The sequence below is a fragment of the Procambarus clarkii genome, chromosome 31, assembly GCF_040958095.1.
Source record: "Procambarus clarkii isolate CNS0578487 chromosome 31, FALCON_Pclarkii_2.0, whole genome shotgun sequence".
NCBI lineage: Eukaryota > Metazoa > Arthropoda > Malacostraca > Decapoda > Cambaridae > Procambarus > Procambarus clarkii.
In genome coordinates, this window is record NC_091180.1 from 21505062 (window position 1) to 21520921 (window position 15860).

Genomic DNA, 15860 nt, shown 5'->3' on the forward strand with positions numbered 1-15860 from the left:
CTAGAACTTATCACACCCAGTTGGGGGGGGGGACAATTTGTAGCTTAAACCACTCTGAAATGGATCCTTCATAAACCACAAATTGTTTACCTAGTCTTTAATATATAAATTATAAATCATACCACATATGGTGGTCTAATCTGCTGTTATACTTAAAGTTAATTATATATACCACTCTATCTACAGTATTAAACACAAAAGGGCCTTATCTGATACTGTAGTTGTGGCCTGCTAAGGCCACAACTAATTGTAGCATTGTAGCAACTACAAGGTAATTGTAGCATCAGATTAGGGTGTGGCCCTGTGCCTCAGAGTGCCACGTAACGGCGACTATCTGGAGGCCTGCAAGGTTGGTGTACAACAGGGTAAATCACTGTTACATTGGGGGCCAACTGTTTGCTTCAGTAACTTCCCTGACAATTACCTGTTTGGGATGTTTAACATTAGTAATAGCACATTGACATATTAAGGTACAGGTATGACTTCTAATAAGAGGGATGTATAATGTAGAGTACGTACGTGTTAGGGATTTTAATCCCACATTATACCCACAGTATAACCGCCTAACCTATTTATGTTATAAATGACCAAATATACACAAAATACTTGATAAGACGGATACTGGTGTTCCTGTGGTTGTAGAGGTGCTGTTGTGGTTGTTGCTCGCTTGTTGACACGTAATCTGGGTGTCTATCGAATTATACCAGCTCGTATGGAAGGAGCCACCTCTACACCTCTGCACCTCTACACCTCTACACCTCTGCACCTCTACACCTCTACACCTCTGCACCTCTACAGAATGTTGTTTTGTTATGATTGTCAAGGCATACGTGACGACGCCCCTAGGGGAGCCGTCCTAAAATATTTGGTGGTTCTATGTATGATTAAGGAATAGGGAGTTAAGCTATATATTCTTGGTCTTGGAAATTATATTCAGTCCTAGTGAACACTTTTGTATTGAGTTTAAACACTAGACTGTTGTTTAAAAGGAGATGAGATATATAAATACACGTCTTGTTATATGATGTCACAGAATAACCCACTCTCTTTTTCTTTATGGTGGTAACTTATGTTAATATGTGTGTGTATGTCGGATTTCCGACACATGTGATGGATGCAAGGACAGGTGGCACACATATGCCCGGGAGCTCGTGCCCAATCGTAGACCCAATTTACGCTACTTTGGTGCACAATAAACTACTGGTCACATTATGAGTATGGGATGCACAATGAACAGCCGCTCACTAGATGAGTATTGGGTGCACAATAAACTGCCGCTCACAAGATGAGTATGGGGTGCACAATAAACTACCATTCACAGGATGAGTGTCCCGCCTTTATAAACAAAAAATAGCAAAATGTCAGTCACGCTGATAAGGGCTCTACAACATCTCAAGTTCATACACATATATTTATTGTTGTATAAGTCAATAGCTCAATTGTCAGAAATATTTACACATATTATTCCTAATGGAATTAATATATTGATAACATTGTCATTGGAGAAGTTAAGACACAGGAAACAAACACACTGTGTGGCACCTGTACACACGGGGTGGGCAACCACCCGGTCCCTCAGTGTAGCAAGGGTCGCGAGCTGGGTTGTACGTCATCTTCCATGTGTAGTGTGGCCTGGGAGTTTGTCTACACCTCATCTTCTCGGTGTTTTTACACTGAATCTTCATTAGGTAAGTGTTAAGGCTGGACAACTTCTGGAGGGCGAATTAAACCTATACAACAGCATACTGGCCAATAAACAACTTTATTTTAATCCAGAACATCGTCCAGAACTAAATTAAAATGTGTGCATATAGAAAACAATCTGTTACACCTCTCCGTGCATATATCCCTAACTGCCGAGACTTCCTCATGGAGCAGAGAGGATGAATATTAGGTAGAAAGTCTTAACTGCCCACGGTAGCTAGTATATTTCATGGCGGCGTCGTCTGTATTTAGCCTTCGCCAGAGTTATACTCGGAATATTGTTTAGATTTGTAATAACTCTTTAAGTTGCCATTTCAGAGCGCATAACACTGTTGTTACTTAATATATTCAATAGTTATCAGTTTTATATCATCGATTTGACTGCTACAACATTTTTTTTACTCAATTGCCTGATAGTCAATTTTTAATTGGTGATTTTTTAATAAAAAGGACGGTTTATTAGGAAGTTTAAGGGTGATTATATAGCAAATGCAATAGGTTTATAACACTGAAAGGAAAATAAGTTTTGGTATATGTTGACTCAGAATATAGAAGGGTTGCTTGAATATTTATGTAAGGGCAGCCCGTCATCGTCAACGATGGCTCGTTAAACGCCACCTGCCCCCCCCCCCCCTGTTTATGAATGAAACAACTTTCTCAGACCAAGTCCATATATCCACCACAGCTCGGATGGTTCGGCACTAATTGAAGAAAATTATCTAGTTTTCTCTTGAAAATGTCCACGGTTATTCCGGCAATATTTTTTATACTCGCTGGGAGGATGTTGAACAACCGCAGACCTCTGATGTTTATACAGTGTTCTCTGAATGTGCCTATGGCACTTCTGCTCTTCACTGGTTCTTAATTCTGCATTTCTTCCATATCGTTCACTCCAGTAAGTTATTTTACTGTGTAGACTGGGGACCCATAAATTGACAGCTTTAGTCGTTATGACTTGAGTTTGGCGTACTGTTTTCTATGTGCATTTTCCTTAATATCTCGACAGAATTTTACTGTTGAACATTTTGTTACTTTAATAAAGAAAACAAATTTTCGTCTAGTGTTACCATAAAGTATTCTTGAAACCAATAATCTCATTTAAAATACTAACCCGCATATTAATACAATGTTTATTCACAGAACATTACAAAAAACATTCTTTGCTGGTAGGACAGAAAATAATTAAGACTTCAAATTAATATATTGTGAATGGTAAATATTAATATTTTTATTATAACCAAATTGTGTCCACAGATGGAGTTGGCGCCGTTGTGTGTGTTGGTGGCGGCTGTGGCAGGGGTCGCCGCGGGGGAGTTGGCGCCCCCTGAGAGAGCCTACAAGATCCTCATGCTCCTCCCCGTCTCTACCAAGAGCCACAGGAACCTCTTCATGTCCCTGGCCGAGGCTCTGACTGACCGTGGACACGAGGCAAGACTTTGGCTGTATATATATCTAAATATATCGACCAATAAATCATAATTTTTCTGGGAACTCTATTGAATCTTTAAGTTTGTGTAGACGAATATGACACACAGGACCTATGGTAATAAAGGAGGAGGAGAGTGGGAAGCCCATCAGGGGCTGCAGGGACGTGTATAGTCCTTCTCAGATGGTGTGTGGTCAGTCGCTGCTTCAGGCTTCTCAAGGTCCGCCCCCCCCCCCCCCGTTACCCCTACCACATCTGTATCTATGTAATTTACGTATGTAGGTTAGCTTAGCATTTTAAAAGCACTATACAATCACCTGTGGTGGATTGTTCAATAAATCCCTGAACTATATGTTTAACAAATCTCTCACCCTGTCATCATGGAGAACAGAAGAAACTGTATATACGCTGGTTAACATTGTAAATCTGTGGCCACGTCTGTGGTAGAAAATAATAAACAAAAATAAAAAACCTCCTTCCGTCTACAGGTAGTGATGCTGACTAACCATCCCAAGTCGTCGGACAACCCCAGCATCCACGAGGTCTCTCACGGTCTCCCATATGTCAAGGAGGACAATATGAATGTGTTCGACTTCAGGGGGGGTACGTTGAGCATCTTCCGGTCCATGGAGACGTATCTGCTAGCCTTTGCCAAGGACTTGTACAAGGTTCCCGTGGTGAAGGAGCTCTACGAGAAGAGGAAGGAGTTTGATCTTATCGTAGTGGATCAGGTAGTAAACGAGGTAAGTGCTTAAGTAACCTTACTTGACCTATTATCTCGCATTATGCGAGAGGATTCACGTGTAGGTTATACCTAGATATCCAGTGCATTGTGTGAAATATATATACTTGGAAAAGACCAATACTATTCCGTACGTCGCTTAGGAAATGTTCACGATCACTTGCGATGGTGTACGCCTCTCTGTGGACCAACGCTTCTGACTGTGTTGTCAAAAGCGCCAAGCAATTACGACTATATAGCACTTGGAAGGGATAGAAATGGGACGGGTTGGAAGGAATGGTGCACAACCACTTGGACGGTTGGGGATTGAACGCGGACCTGCAGGAAGAGAGACCGTAGCTCTACCATCCAACCCAGGTGGTTGCTCAAATCGCTCACATGGCGAGTGATTTGTCCTAGGTTCATATTCTGGGGGGAAGGATTGTCTAGGTGCCAATACCTAAACAAACTGTACGCTTCTGTTTACCCAGCAGTGATTGGGTACCTAATTGTTAAGATTGGTGGGTCGTGTTCCAGGGAAAAGTAGTGGGTAAGGCTTACCATCACCTATGGGATGGAAAAGCGCTCAGCTTGCTAACAGGACTCGGCAGTTCCTGTAATCACATGTGTAAAAAAAATTAAAACTTTATTGTGGACAACACCGCTGCTTTTATCCATGCCCATCCCCTCGGGAAGTAGGCTCCACCAGGCAGCAGGCTCTACCAGGCAGCAGGCTCCACCAGGCAGCAGGCTGCACCTGGCAGCAGGCTCCACCAGGCAGCACGGGTGCTCGGCGTAGTATGGAGAAAAGCTTGGACACAGGCGAGATACCAGCAGCACTTAAATCAGCAGACATAACTCCACTCCACCAGGGAAGAAGCGAGCCATTGGCTAGAAACTCTAGACCGGTTGCACTAGAATCACACACAATTAGTTTCTCAAAGTATGTTTTGAAGTCAAATTTACAGTTTTATAGAGCAAACGAACTTCATAACTCGGGTCAATAAGGATTTAGAACACGACCTTCCTATCTCTCCCAATTACTTAACCAATATGCCCATGTTCCTAATATGCACAGCATAATAACAACCTAATGGAGCAAAAGATTATAAGAAATGCATAATACAGTGTACAGTCGAGAGACCGTTGTCACAGTCTGAGAACACACCGAAGATTCAGCATGTGATCTGGGTGGTAACTATTGTTTTAAAAGCTCGCTCTTCTCTCTCTTGATTGATTATACTCTACTTGTTTTAGTATTTGTTTTATTCAGGGTCATAGTATCATAGCTGCCTCTTTAAGTTTCTTGGCTCTCTCTCCCGCAGGTGGTGTATCCCTTCGTGCACGAGGTTCCCTTCATCTTCCTCTCCCCTCCAGGGATGGACCCACGCCAGAGCGCCGTCCTGGGCAACGTCCTCAACCCGGCCTACGTCCCCAACTTTGCATATTTCTCCAAGTCCAGGAGCTTCTGGCATCGCTTCCGCGACCTGATGCTTAACATAGGATTTGCTGTTTACTGGCGGATCTTGGTTGTCATTCCACTCGTCCAGAAAGAGGTGAGGTGTGGGGATTTAAATGGCAACTAACTCTGTGTTCAAGCAAGTGATAAACTGCAGACTAGGCATGAGGAAGAAGAGTTGAGTATCACAGATTGGGAAATTATTTTTTTTGTTAAATAATGTCTTATATTATTATGATGTTGTTGATGTTGGTCGTCCTTCCTTACGGACAACCCAACCCAAAACCCGGAGAGTGCTTATTTTGACCAGATCACCCTAGGCGATTCTGGCACATGGAGAGGGGTTCAACGTCACGTTTAGAGGCTGCGGCTCCAGTACTGACTTCGTTGTCACGTGCATACACCCCACTCGAGCCGCCTTGACTCCCCACTCTCACCTTATTTGGTATGACCTCAATCCCCTTTTCAAAAATATTACTCTGTATATACACACTCACTCTGTTTCTTTCTGGAAATCCTCAGTGGGACAAGGGCAAACATCTTGTAGTTATAAACATTTAATATACAGAGAACATATACACATTCACAAGATACAAAAATAACTCCAACACTTCTATGCTATTGCAATCAATCCCATCGGGACTCTATCAGCTGTTTATCTCGAGTGGTGGTCCAATTCCTGACTCGCCACTTACGCTATCAACCTCATTAGGTGGGTTAAATCTTTGAAGGTAAATATGGCACTGTCATATACAACGGCACTATCAGCCCTAGATCTCTCTCTCTCCAGGTGGGGAAGACGCACCTTCCTTAGTCTTGCACGCCAATGACACTCAAACGCTCTACCGACACTCCATAAGTAATTACTAAGAACCTCTTCTCTACAAGCAGAGGCTCTCCACCCTGAACACCTTCAGGTCTTCTTAGAATTGTCTACCAGGGTCTTCCTCAGCTCTAACGACTGCTACACCATGAAGTCTTTCTTAGCAATTGTGCTTCACCACTGGTTTCACAGAAGCACGTGAATCTTCCCTTCACTGCTCCTCTTCCCACACTTTGAGATCCACCTCACTATGGGGTTCTGCTCTTCCACAGGGTTCAATATCCACTCCTACGGCCTTGAAGTTCCACTCGTTAACTTCTCCTCTGGCCTCAAAGTACTCCCATCAACTTCTTCCTCAGGACAAACCTGCAACCCATCTACATGCCAATAAAAAATGTTCCTCTACAAACATATAGCTAACATAAAGTACACAATAATGTTTCACTTGACATCTCCCTGCTTTCTATATGCTGTGAGGTGACTCCCCCACGTTTGGGCTGGTCCATTTTCTGGCCTCCCTGGGAGCCCTTCGCTTCCCAGGCGGCCCTCGCACTCAGTCGCCCACCAGTGGTTGGAGTGGATGGATGTCGCTCCGCCCTCCAGGACGTTCCTCCATCTTTACTCTTATTTTGGCCTTCTGCCTCATCAAAACATGCCTAACGTACTCACAAACACTTACTATGATCGCTGGGCACACGATCAAATACAATCACTGTAAACTGATTGAAAAAGGTTTACCACAGAGTTAGATGTACCAGGACGCTTGCTGGCCTCAGTGTCAGACGTTGAAGACGTGCTCCTTATGCCACCAAATTGCTATTTAAACTTCTCTACAGGGCTTCTCCTCTTCCAGACAAGAGCACGATGTCGTTCCCCAGGCTTCATACAAGAATACCTGAATAATTCTCTTGATGGAGCACGTAATCAGAGAATCTTCCTCTGCTACCAAGAGCTTAAAAACACTGCATCATGCTTCCACGACGGTTGTTGCTCAAGTAAAGACCCCTGACATGAGCCTCATGCCTTCCTCACAAACTTTTGACATATGTCAAGTCGTTTATGTACACATTCATTCACTGCCCATGCTTTTAACTGTTTGACAAATCTAATCGAATGCTTACTATATACATTGACATGTCTGTGTCTTTGACCCTTTATTTAGGTCAGGTCTGGCAGAATAACTCTCAAGGTAGATTCGTTTCTCAGGCAGCCTGGGATCATAACAATATATAGAGAAAGTATATATGAAACTGCAAGTCAGCAAATAAATTGATATTCTATGATCACATAGCAGAAATGTGTGACGAGTGTTTTAAGGTCAATGAATTTCATATCAAAATTAAATGTCACTCCTTGCTACTACTGGATAAGGTTTGTACATTAACGTGTTGGGCAGTGTACTGTGTCTGACCTGCATGCATTGAAGGTCTGGTGTTATTCCTCAGATCTCTGCGCAGTTCCCGGAGCTGCCGCTGCTGTTGGACCTGGAGAGGAACATGAGTCTGGCGCTGATGAACACCCACTTTAGTATTGGTATACCACTGCCCCTCCTGCCTTCACAGGTGGAGGTGGGCGGCATGCACTGTCGACCCGCCAGCCCTCTGCCCCAGGTGAGTTGTTCTGCCCTCACAGGTGGAGGTGGGCGGCATGCACTGTCGACCCGCCAGCCCTCTGCCCCAGGTGAGTTGTCCTGCCCTCACAGGTAGAGGGCAGGACATTATGCTCCTGTTGCCGTCTTTACTAATTGTGCTGGTCACTATTCACTCTTCCTTGCGTTTCGGTTTTCTCCCCTCTCTTCTCCTTTCTCATTGTCTTTCCCGCCGACCTTTTGCCAGTCTTGATTATTCTTTCAGACATTTTCTGTTTTTACGCCCAGGTGTTTAGGGAGGCGCACACTCTTTCATCTGTAGAACTGTGGTACCCGACATCGAGAGTGAAGGGACGATTTTATTGTCAGTCCTCCTTTCGTTGCTGAACCCGATCTCGAGGGACTGACTGGGGGGCGTATACTCACGATGCACTCCTGGGGGGGGGGGGACCTCAGCTGGTATCTTGTTGTATCCTGTCCTCTAATTGTGGCTCCATGGTGGGTATGGGGGCACATTCGTGAAATTCTTACCTCCTCGTTTCTATGCCACTGATTTATCCTCTTGTAGCTTCCCAGGCTCCTGGGGTGGGCGACCAAGCCCCGAGTCGGACTGAGTCGCAACCCCCCCCCCCCGCTTCATTGGTCCCAGACCAAGCTACTCCTTTGACCATCCCAACTACCCCCCCCCCTCTCTGCTCCCCTCCTCCTGTGGTAGGGTTGACCCCCCCCCCAAGCCCCCAGTGGTGACCACCTCGTCATCTGGAGTGGCAACGTTTTTAATTGTGACTCGGTGCCGCCCCTCCCACGGACGCCCTTGCTCGATCCTTTCCAGTACTAATACATTCAACACCTTGTATGGTCCCGCTACATGGACTAACTACTTTGATCTCGACCATCTGGACTCTACACGTCCTGACGATTTCTTCCTCCATAAAAACACCTCATTGATTCGGTGGATGCCTCCATTACCTTTAACCCCATCCATTTTGGTACACGTATCGTTGCTGCTCCTTCTCGTGATACAGCTGCCTGGTTGATGGGGTTCTGGGAGTTCTTCTACTCCCCAAGCCCGGCCCGAGGCCAGACTTGACTTGTGAGAGTTTGGTCCACCAGGCTGTTGCTTGGAGCGGCCCGCAGGCCCACATACCCACCACAGCCCGGTTGGTTCGGCACTCCTTGAAGGAAGCAATCTAGTTTCCTCTTGAAGATTTGCATAGCTGCGTTGTCCAGCATTCGGGAAACTCCTGGTAGGGTCTCCAAAAATGCCCGGTTAAGTGCCAGTATTGGCACCGTTATCCTCCCGCATCATGTTGCGACTGATGTTAGAGATCTGGAAGACTACCATGAGGATATTAAACATATCCTTGAAGCCCAGGGCCATTCTGTCCTCCAGGTTGATACGTTCACTCGACCCTCTCGTAGTCGTCGTCATCAGCCTCTCAGCGTTGTGAAAATAACTTTTGATAGCAGGACCCTTCAAACTTCTATAATTTTTGCTGGTGCCAGATGCTCTGTTCTCGAGTATATTCCCTCTATTAGACTTGGCAATAAGTGCTGGAAATTTGGGTATGTTGCCCTCAAATGCATGAGTACAGTGTGTCTATGCCCTATGCGTGTGAACTCAGGCCACTCTAAGAGTGATCTCCTCCCCAGGCTCGCTGCCACAATTGCGGCGATGCCTAACCTACCGTCTCCTGCGTGTGTATACTGTAAAAATTTAAGGACGTCGTCCTCAATCACCTCCCTATCTCATCACTTCTCAATCTCATCACTTCGAGGTTAAATGTTGACTTGAATTCAGGAACTAGAGGAGCGTGGAGAAGCCGGTCTCTCAACCCCCGTAACTAAAGGTATTGGGCGGCATTGTCCAGGAGAGCTCCCCCCCCCACCCATAACATGCCACATGCACAAATATTATACTTATTTTTTGTTCAAAGATACACCTTTAGTTAAGGGAAAATATTTAATACTGTATAACACAACCTGTCCAAACATCGGACAAGTTGTGATGAGTACACTGTATCTTACAGGAATTAGAGTCGTGGATCACAGAGGCGGGATCATCTGGCGTTATTTACTTCAGCTTGGGCTCCATCGCGCGTAGTGCCTCTTTGCCAATCAAGTACCGCGACCTCTTCATCCAGGCCTTCCGCAGGCTGCCACAGCGCGTCATCTGGAAATTTGACGACGCAGAACTCCAGGTCTCGGCAAACGTAAAGATTCTTAACTGGCTTCCTCAGCAGGATATTCTCGGTGAGTATTATAAACTGTGTTAGTCCGAATAATTGTCTTGAGGCATTGTATGTTAGTACACCAATGACGGTTAAGACTTGGTTAACTTCTTGGGTATATCTTAATTCTACTCATCTCTCCCATCATTAAAGTATTTTGAGGCTGAAAAGTATCCTGACTATGTATATATAAAATTGGAAGGATACCCAACATTGCCCAGGTCTGTCTCCATCTGTCTATCTATTAATCTATTTTTACATTTATCCATTCATCCATATATCGAATCCCTCTATCCATCAATCAATCCCTATATCCATCAATCAATCCCTATATCAGCCATCCATCAATCCCTATATCAGCCATTCTTCTATCCCATCCATCCATCAATCCCTCTATCCCATTCATCAATGCACGATTCCTTTTATCCCATCCATCCATCATCCCCTTTATCCCATCCATCCATCATCCCCTTTATCCCATCCATCCATCATCCCCTGTATCCCATCCATCCATCACCCCCCTGTATCCCATCCATCCATCACCCCCCTGTATCCCATCCATCCATCACCCCCCTGTATCCCATCCATCCATCACCCCCCTGTATCCCATCCATCCATCACCCCCCTGTATCCCATCCATCCATCACCCCCCTGTATCCCATCCATCCATCACCCCCCTGTATCCCATCCATCCATCACCCCCCTGTATCCCATCCATCCATCACCCCCCTGTATCCCATCCATCCATCACCCCCCTGTATCCCATCCATCCATCCATCACCCCCCTGTATCCCATCCATCCATCCATCACCCCCCTGTATCCCATCCATCCATCCATCACCCCCCTGTATCCCATCCATCCATCCATCACCCCCCTGTATCCCATCCATCCATCCATCACCCCCCCTGTATCCCATCCATCCATCCATCACCCCCCTGTATCCCATCCATCCATCACCCCCCTGTATCCCATCCATCCATCACCCCCCTGTATCCCATCCATCCATCACCCCCCTGTATCCCATCCATCCATCACCCCCCTGTATCCCATCCATCCATCACCCCCCTGTATCCCATCCATCCATCACCCCCCTGTATCCCATCCATCCATCACCCCCCTGTATCCCATCCATCCATCACCCCCCTGTATCCCATCCATCCATCACCCCCCTGTATCCCATCCATCCATCACCCCCCTGTATCCCATCCATCCATCACCCCCCTGTATCCCATCCATCCATCACCCCCCTGTATCCCATCCATCCATCACCCCCCTGTATCCCATCCATCCATCACCCCCCTGTATCCCATCCATCCATCACCCCCCTGTATCCCATCCATCCATCACCCCCCTGTATCCCATCCATCCATCACCCCCCTGTATCCCATCCATCCATCACCCCCCTGTATCCCTCTATCCTATTCATCCCTCTACGGTCTGCCTGTTTTTTTCTGTCTGCAAATTAATTCAACTAAAATCTCTAGCTAGGGTCGTAAATCCTAGCTCCTCTTTTCCTAATGACAGATTGTGGGCTGTAAGGGGTAGGTGGGGTGAATGAATTAGTTGATAGGTTGATTGAAGATCTACAGTCCACCTGCTGATAGGTATCTCACATCAGCTAGTATTTTATACAAAGATAAGATTTAATAAATTCAGTTCAATGACTGAACACTGGCTCCGTTTAAATCAGAGATTTAAACATGTACATAGTCTAGCCTAGCACCATAACTATTAACAGCCAATATATTCTTATACTATAAACAACAATTTATATATAAGTATGATAAATGACCTTAAATGTAGTCTAAGTACTGTTACCTAAGTACTAAAGATTATATTCAATTAAATGAACTTATATGATAACTTAAAAATAACTAAGCAAGCAATTGTTAACTTAATTTATATATTAAAGTATATATGCAGATGTATTTATATGATGAGGTACAGTCAGCCTGACTGAATTTTTTCCCACACCATGGACACTCATGAGATTTTGTTTACCTTGATTGAATCTTTTCTTACACAATGGACACTCATGAGGTTAAGTGCTTAAAGATTCAACTGCTGCACTACAATATTGATAAACTTACTGAAATATGAGGCGATGCCTCGCTTTATAACCGACAGACAGACTTATAGGATATTAAAGTCGTACAAGCATACAATTGGCCAATTAATACACTACTGTAATAACATTCAATATACTTCTCTGCTTGCCGGGTGCCTGTCTGACAATGTGCCATACTGGATAACTCTTCCTTGTCGAGTTTAGGCACGATATTTTATATCACAGCTTTGCTGTAGATTGTTCTTGTAGCGTTGCTATGTGATTTTTCTATAACTGCGTTGCAGAAGGATGATAGTTGATGGTGGAGGCAAGAGTCACTGTGTGCTCCACTCTACACTTATATAGATATAAATGTTCTAGGAATTTTCCTTGTAGATATATTGTCCAGGTACTTCCCCAGTTCTAGTGTGTGTTCACTGGTGATAAAGATAATTCGATAAGGTGTCCTGAGCTAAGTAATGTTCGCTAAGGTACCCTCACACTTGTTCACTGTGTTGTCAACAAACGCGTAGTGCCGCAGGGTGTCGTGGGCGCTTCTTGTTTCCGAGATGCCCCTCCCTCTCCCTTGAGAGGGGTAACTTTCAATGAATATTGATTGATTACTTTTACTGTCTAGACATATGATTGAGATAGTGATTATTATATAATTAGATATAGGATTTAAAGATTATAAGTAGTACTTGATAGTACCACTGATTCTTAAGGATTCAATTTATAATCCCTACCGGAAATCAAATCATGTTCCAAAAGTTTTTAATTAAGAAATCCTTCTAGAAGCTTCTGGATCCTTGAGAGATCATGCACAAGGTCACATAGGCACTTATTGGGCCCTATGGTGTACGTGATCATAGTGACATTGTCATCTAGGATCAAGATGTATAATGAATCTATAGTGATTCTATAATGGTTCTGATATGATTTGATATAATATAGATATGATATAGAAATTATACATTTCTTAGATATTATAGATATAGTGGGTAAAAATTTCTCACAGTAAGTTTCAAAATATTTAGCTTTGTAGCCAGTGGGCAGACACAAATTGTTGCGCAGGTCTGAATGTTCTGTCCTGCCATGCTGTTCCTTTTTGGATTCTGACGACCCCAACCGTCGTATGTTCATCCTGTACCCCAAACCATTCCAGTTTGAGTGAGGCTAGCCACAAGCGTCTGGCCTCCAACTTTAGACACACACATTCTCTTCTATTGTATAAGGTTAATGATTTTAGATGAATAAAAGATTAATTTTTGTAATATCTAGGCAGGCCGTGAAGGCCTTGGAAAAATAACATAATTAAAAATACTTTTTTAGTCCTTATAGTAGGCATACTTGTGTAGATGATTTAATTTGCATAGAAGATACATTTTCATTGAAACAAATGCTATCTATGCATTAAAACCCTTGTGTACCGCAGGTCATGACAACGTGAAGGTGTTCATCACGCATGCAGGTCTCCTCAGTCTGCAGGAGGCCATCTACCATGCCACGCCCCTCCTCGCAATTCCCATTTTCGGTGACCAGCTCAAGAACGCCATGTTCGTGAAGGGGACTGGACTGGGAAACAGTCTGGTGTGGGAGGAACTGACTGAGGACATGATCGTTCACGCGATTAACAATATCACCACTGACCCTAAGTAAGTGTTGAACCGTAAGTTTAATTGTTGCAATAATCAGTTGAGGTTAAAGGACAATTAATTTTCATGTGGGAAAATTTTTAATTTTTACTTTTAAAAATAAAAATTTTTACTCTAAATTTTTATTTAGAGTAAAAATTAACATTCACTTTAACAAACGATGGAGCTCATTCAAGCACAATTTTCTATTGGTGAATTTAATTTTTACTTTAATACATCGCCAATCCTCATTAAGAGAATATGAATGATGCTATTTTAAGGTAAAAAATTTAACTACAGGAAGTTGTAACATTTATGATTCAACATTTTGTAGGTAATTTGTCATTTACAGCACAATTTAATGTGTTCGCTATCTCAAGTAACAAGTTGTTAATGAGCAAAATACCTTCGATGACCCTGAGCTTATTTAATATTGTGTTTTTCTTTACATTTGTTTCTTCGTTGTTTTCTGTTGCTGTCCATTCTCTTCTTGGTAATGTCTGTTCTTCAATGGAATATTCGTGGATTTTGTGCCAACTTCCATGAACTCCAACTTCTGATTACACAGTTTTCACCACTTTGTGATTGTCTCCAGGAACCGATGCTTGGTGCTCGTCCTGGTCACTTTCGTTGTTATTCCTTTCTCCCCCCCTCCCTCACCCTCTTGCTGGGGCCCGTAACTCTACTGCTCTTTTGATTCGTACTGATATTCCCTTCGTCTCACTACTTTTTCCATCGCCTATCCAATATTCTTATGCCCATGTCTTTGTGAGTAAATGGAATAAGGTTTGTTCCATTTATCCCCCCCCCCCAAATGCCCCACTTTCTCTTCCTGATCTTGAGCACCTCCTGGACTCCTTGCCGAAGCCTGTGCTCCTGTTGGGCGATTTCAACTGTCAACATACCCTCTAGGGTGATGTTCTGACAAACACCCGAGGCCGCCTTCTCGAACAGTTTGTCCTCTCTTCTTCCCTCTCTCTCCTAAATTCTGGTGAACCACTTATGTGGAATCTCACACTCCACATGAGTGAGAGAATGAGATTATTTGCTCATTCATTTAGAGAATGAGCCAGTAACAATAAGAATCGGCAATTACCATATAACAGGCAACCAAAGATATGTGACTCATAATTGACACAGAGGAATATTAATTAATTTCCTTCTGATTTCCTTGGTGGTCAGGTATAAGAAAAACGTAATGAGGATGTCAGCGGGGATGAGGGACCAGCCGACGTCGCCCAGGGACCGGGCGGTGTTCTGGACGGAGTACGTCATCCGCCACCGTGGGGCGCCCCAGCTGAGGTCCCCGGCGGCACAGCTCTCCTGGGTGGAGTTCCTCATGCTCGACGTCCTGCTGCTGCTCCTCCTGGCTCTCTTCCTTCTCTTCTTCATCCTTCGTCGTATCTTCAGGTTCATGTCTACTAAAATCTTTGACGGCGACAGTAGAAAAAGTAAGAACAAGAGGGAGTAGGAACGCCGTCTTTACCGTTACCTCGAAAAACCTTTGGAAAACGATTCAAATAAAGAAGTTTGTCATATTCCAACTGCTTATCGTATTGATTTCCTTATCTCCGTAGCAGTTGTACTGGGAATCTCAGCAGAGAAGCCAGGAATGCAAACCTCTGCAATAACACTCCAAAGAAGTAAACTTGAACTATATTGCCAATTGAATTGCTAACTCTTGTGATGTGATAACGGTGGTTATACCGGGAAGATGGAATATGGCACACACTTCCCATTAAAAAAAACTCATTGGTCTTTGCAGTGTGAAAATTGCACTAGAGTAAAGATACTCAGACAAAATAGACAATTTACTCTAATTTCAAAATGAACAACTAACATGAAAAATACCCAAAACCCCTAATTACACACACTTGGGTATCACTCAAGTGATAATAACACATGTATTAACTAAGCGACACAAAATATTCACACAAAAACTAAAACCTGCACACGAACAAGCGTCATGCAGAGGCAGTCATGTGGATTCCCTGAGCACCTGATTAGAGACTGAGGAAATGACCGAGGTCATGGGGTATTTATTCCCCTGAGGTCACCTGTCCCTCAATAGAATTCTAGGTGACTCGGATACTTTTGATATCGTTCGCCTTATGCGTTTTTGTTCCCGTATTGGCATCCTTGGTGATATTTAGTGCCCTCCGATTATCCCGCACTTTGATGGTGCTACATAGCCTTCCCGGTTTGGTGCCTTCTATTGATAATTAC

The 15860-nt window shown here is 43.9% G+C and overlaps 1 protein-coding gene across 1 annotated transcript; it reads left to right on the forward strand.

Annotated features, from left to right (window-relative positions):
• The first annotated feature begins 1530 nt into the window (after window positions 1-1530).
• Window positions 1531-15178, forward strand: LOC123758890 (UDP-glycosyltransferase UGT5). The gene is made up of 8 exons (XM_069334489.1): window positions 1531-1688; window positions 2959-3132; window positions 3619-3873; window positions 5177-5407; window positions 7579-7743; window positions 9752-9974; window positions 13436-13655; window positions 14817-15178. Exons 2-8 carry the CDS (start codon window positions 2959-2961, stop codon window positions 15103-15105), a joined length of 1557 nt encoding a protein of 518 aa, XP_069190590.1. The 5' UTR covers window positions 1531-1688; the 3' UTR covers window positions 15106-15178.
• Window positions 15179-15860: the final 682 nt, after the last annotated feature.

Excerpts from the sequence above, each read along its gene's own strand:
- LOC123758890 (XM_069334489.1), top strand. The coding sequence starts at position 2,959 with ATGGAGTTGGCGCCGTTGTGTGTGTTGGTGGCGGCTGTGGCAGGGGTC. Across the intron at positions 5,408-7,578 it reads TTCCACTCGTCCAGAAAGAG|ATCTCTGCGCAGTTCCCGGA; the intron begins GTGAGGTGTGGG and ends GTTATTCCTCAG. Across the intron at positions 13,656-14,816 it reads AATATCACCACTGACCCTAA|GTATAAGAAAAACGTAATGA; the intron begins GTAAGTGTTGAA and ends CTTGGTGGTCAG.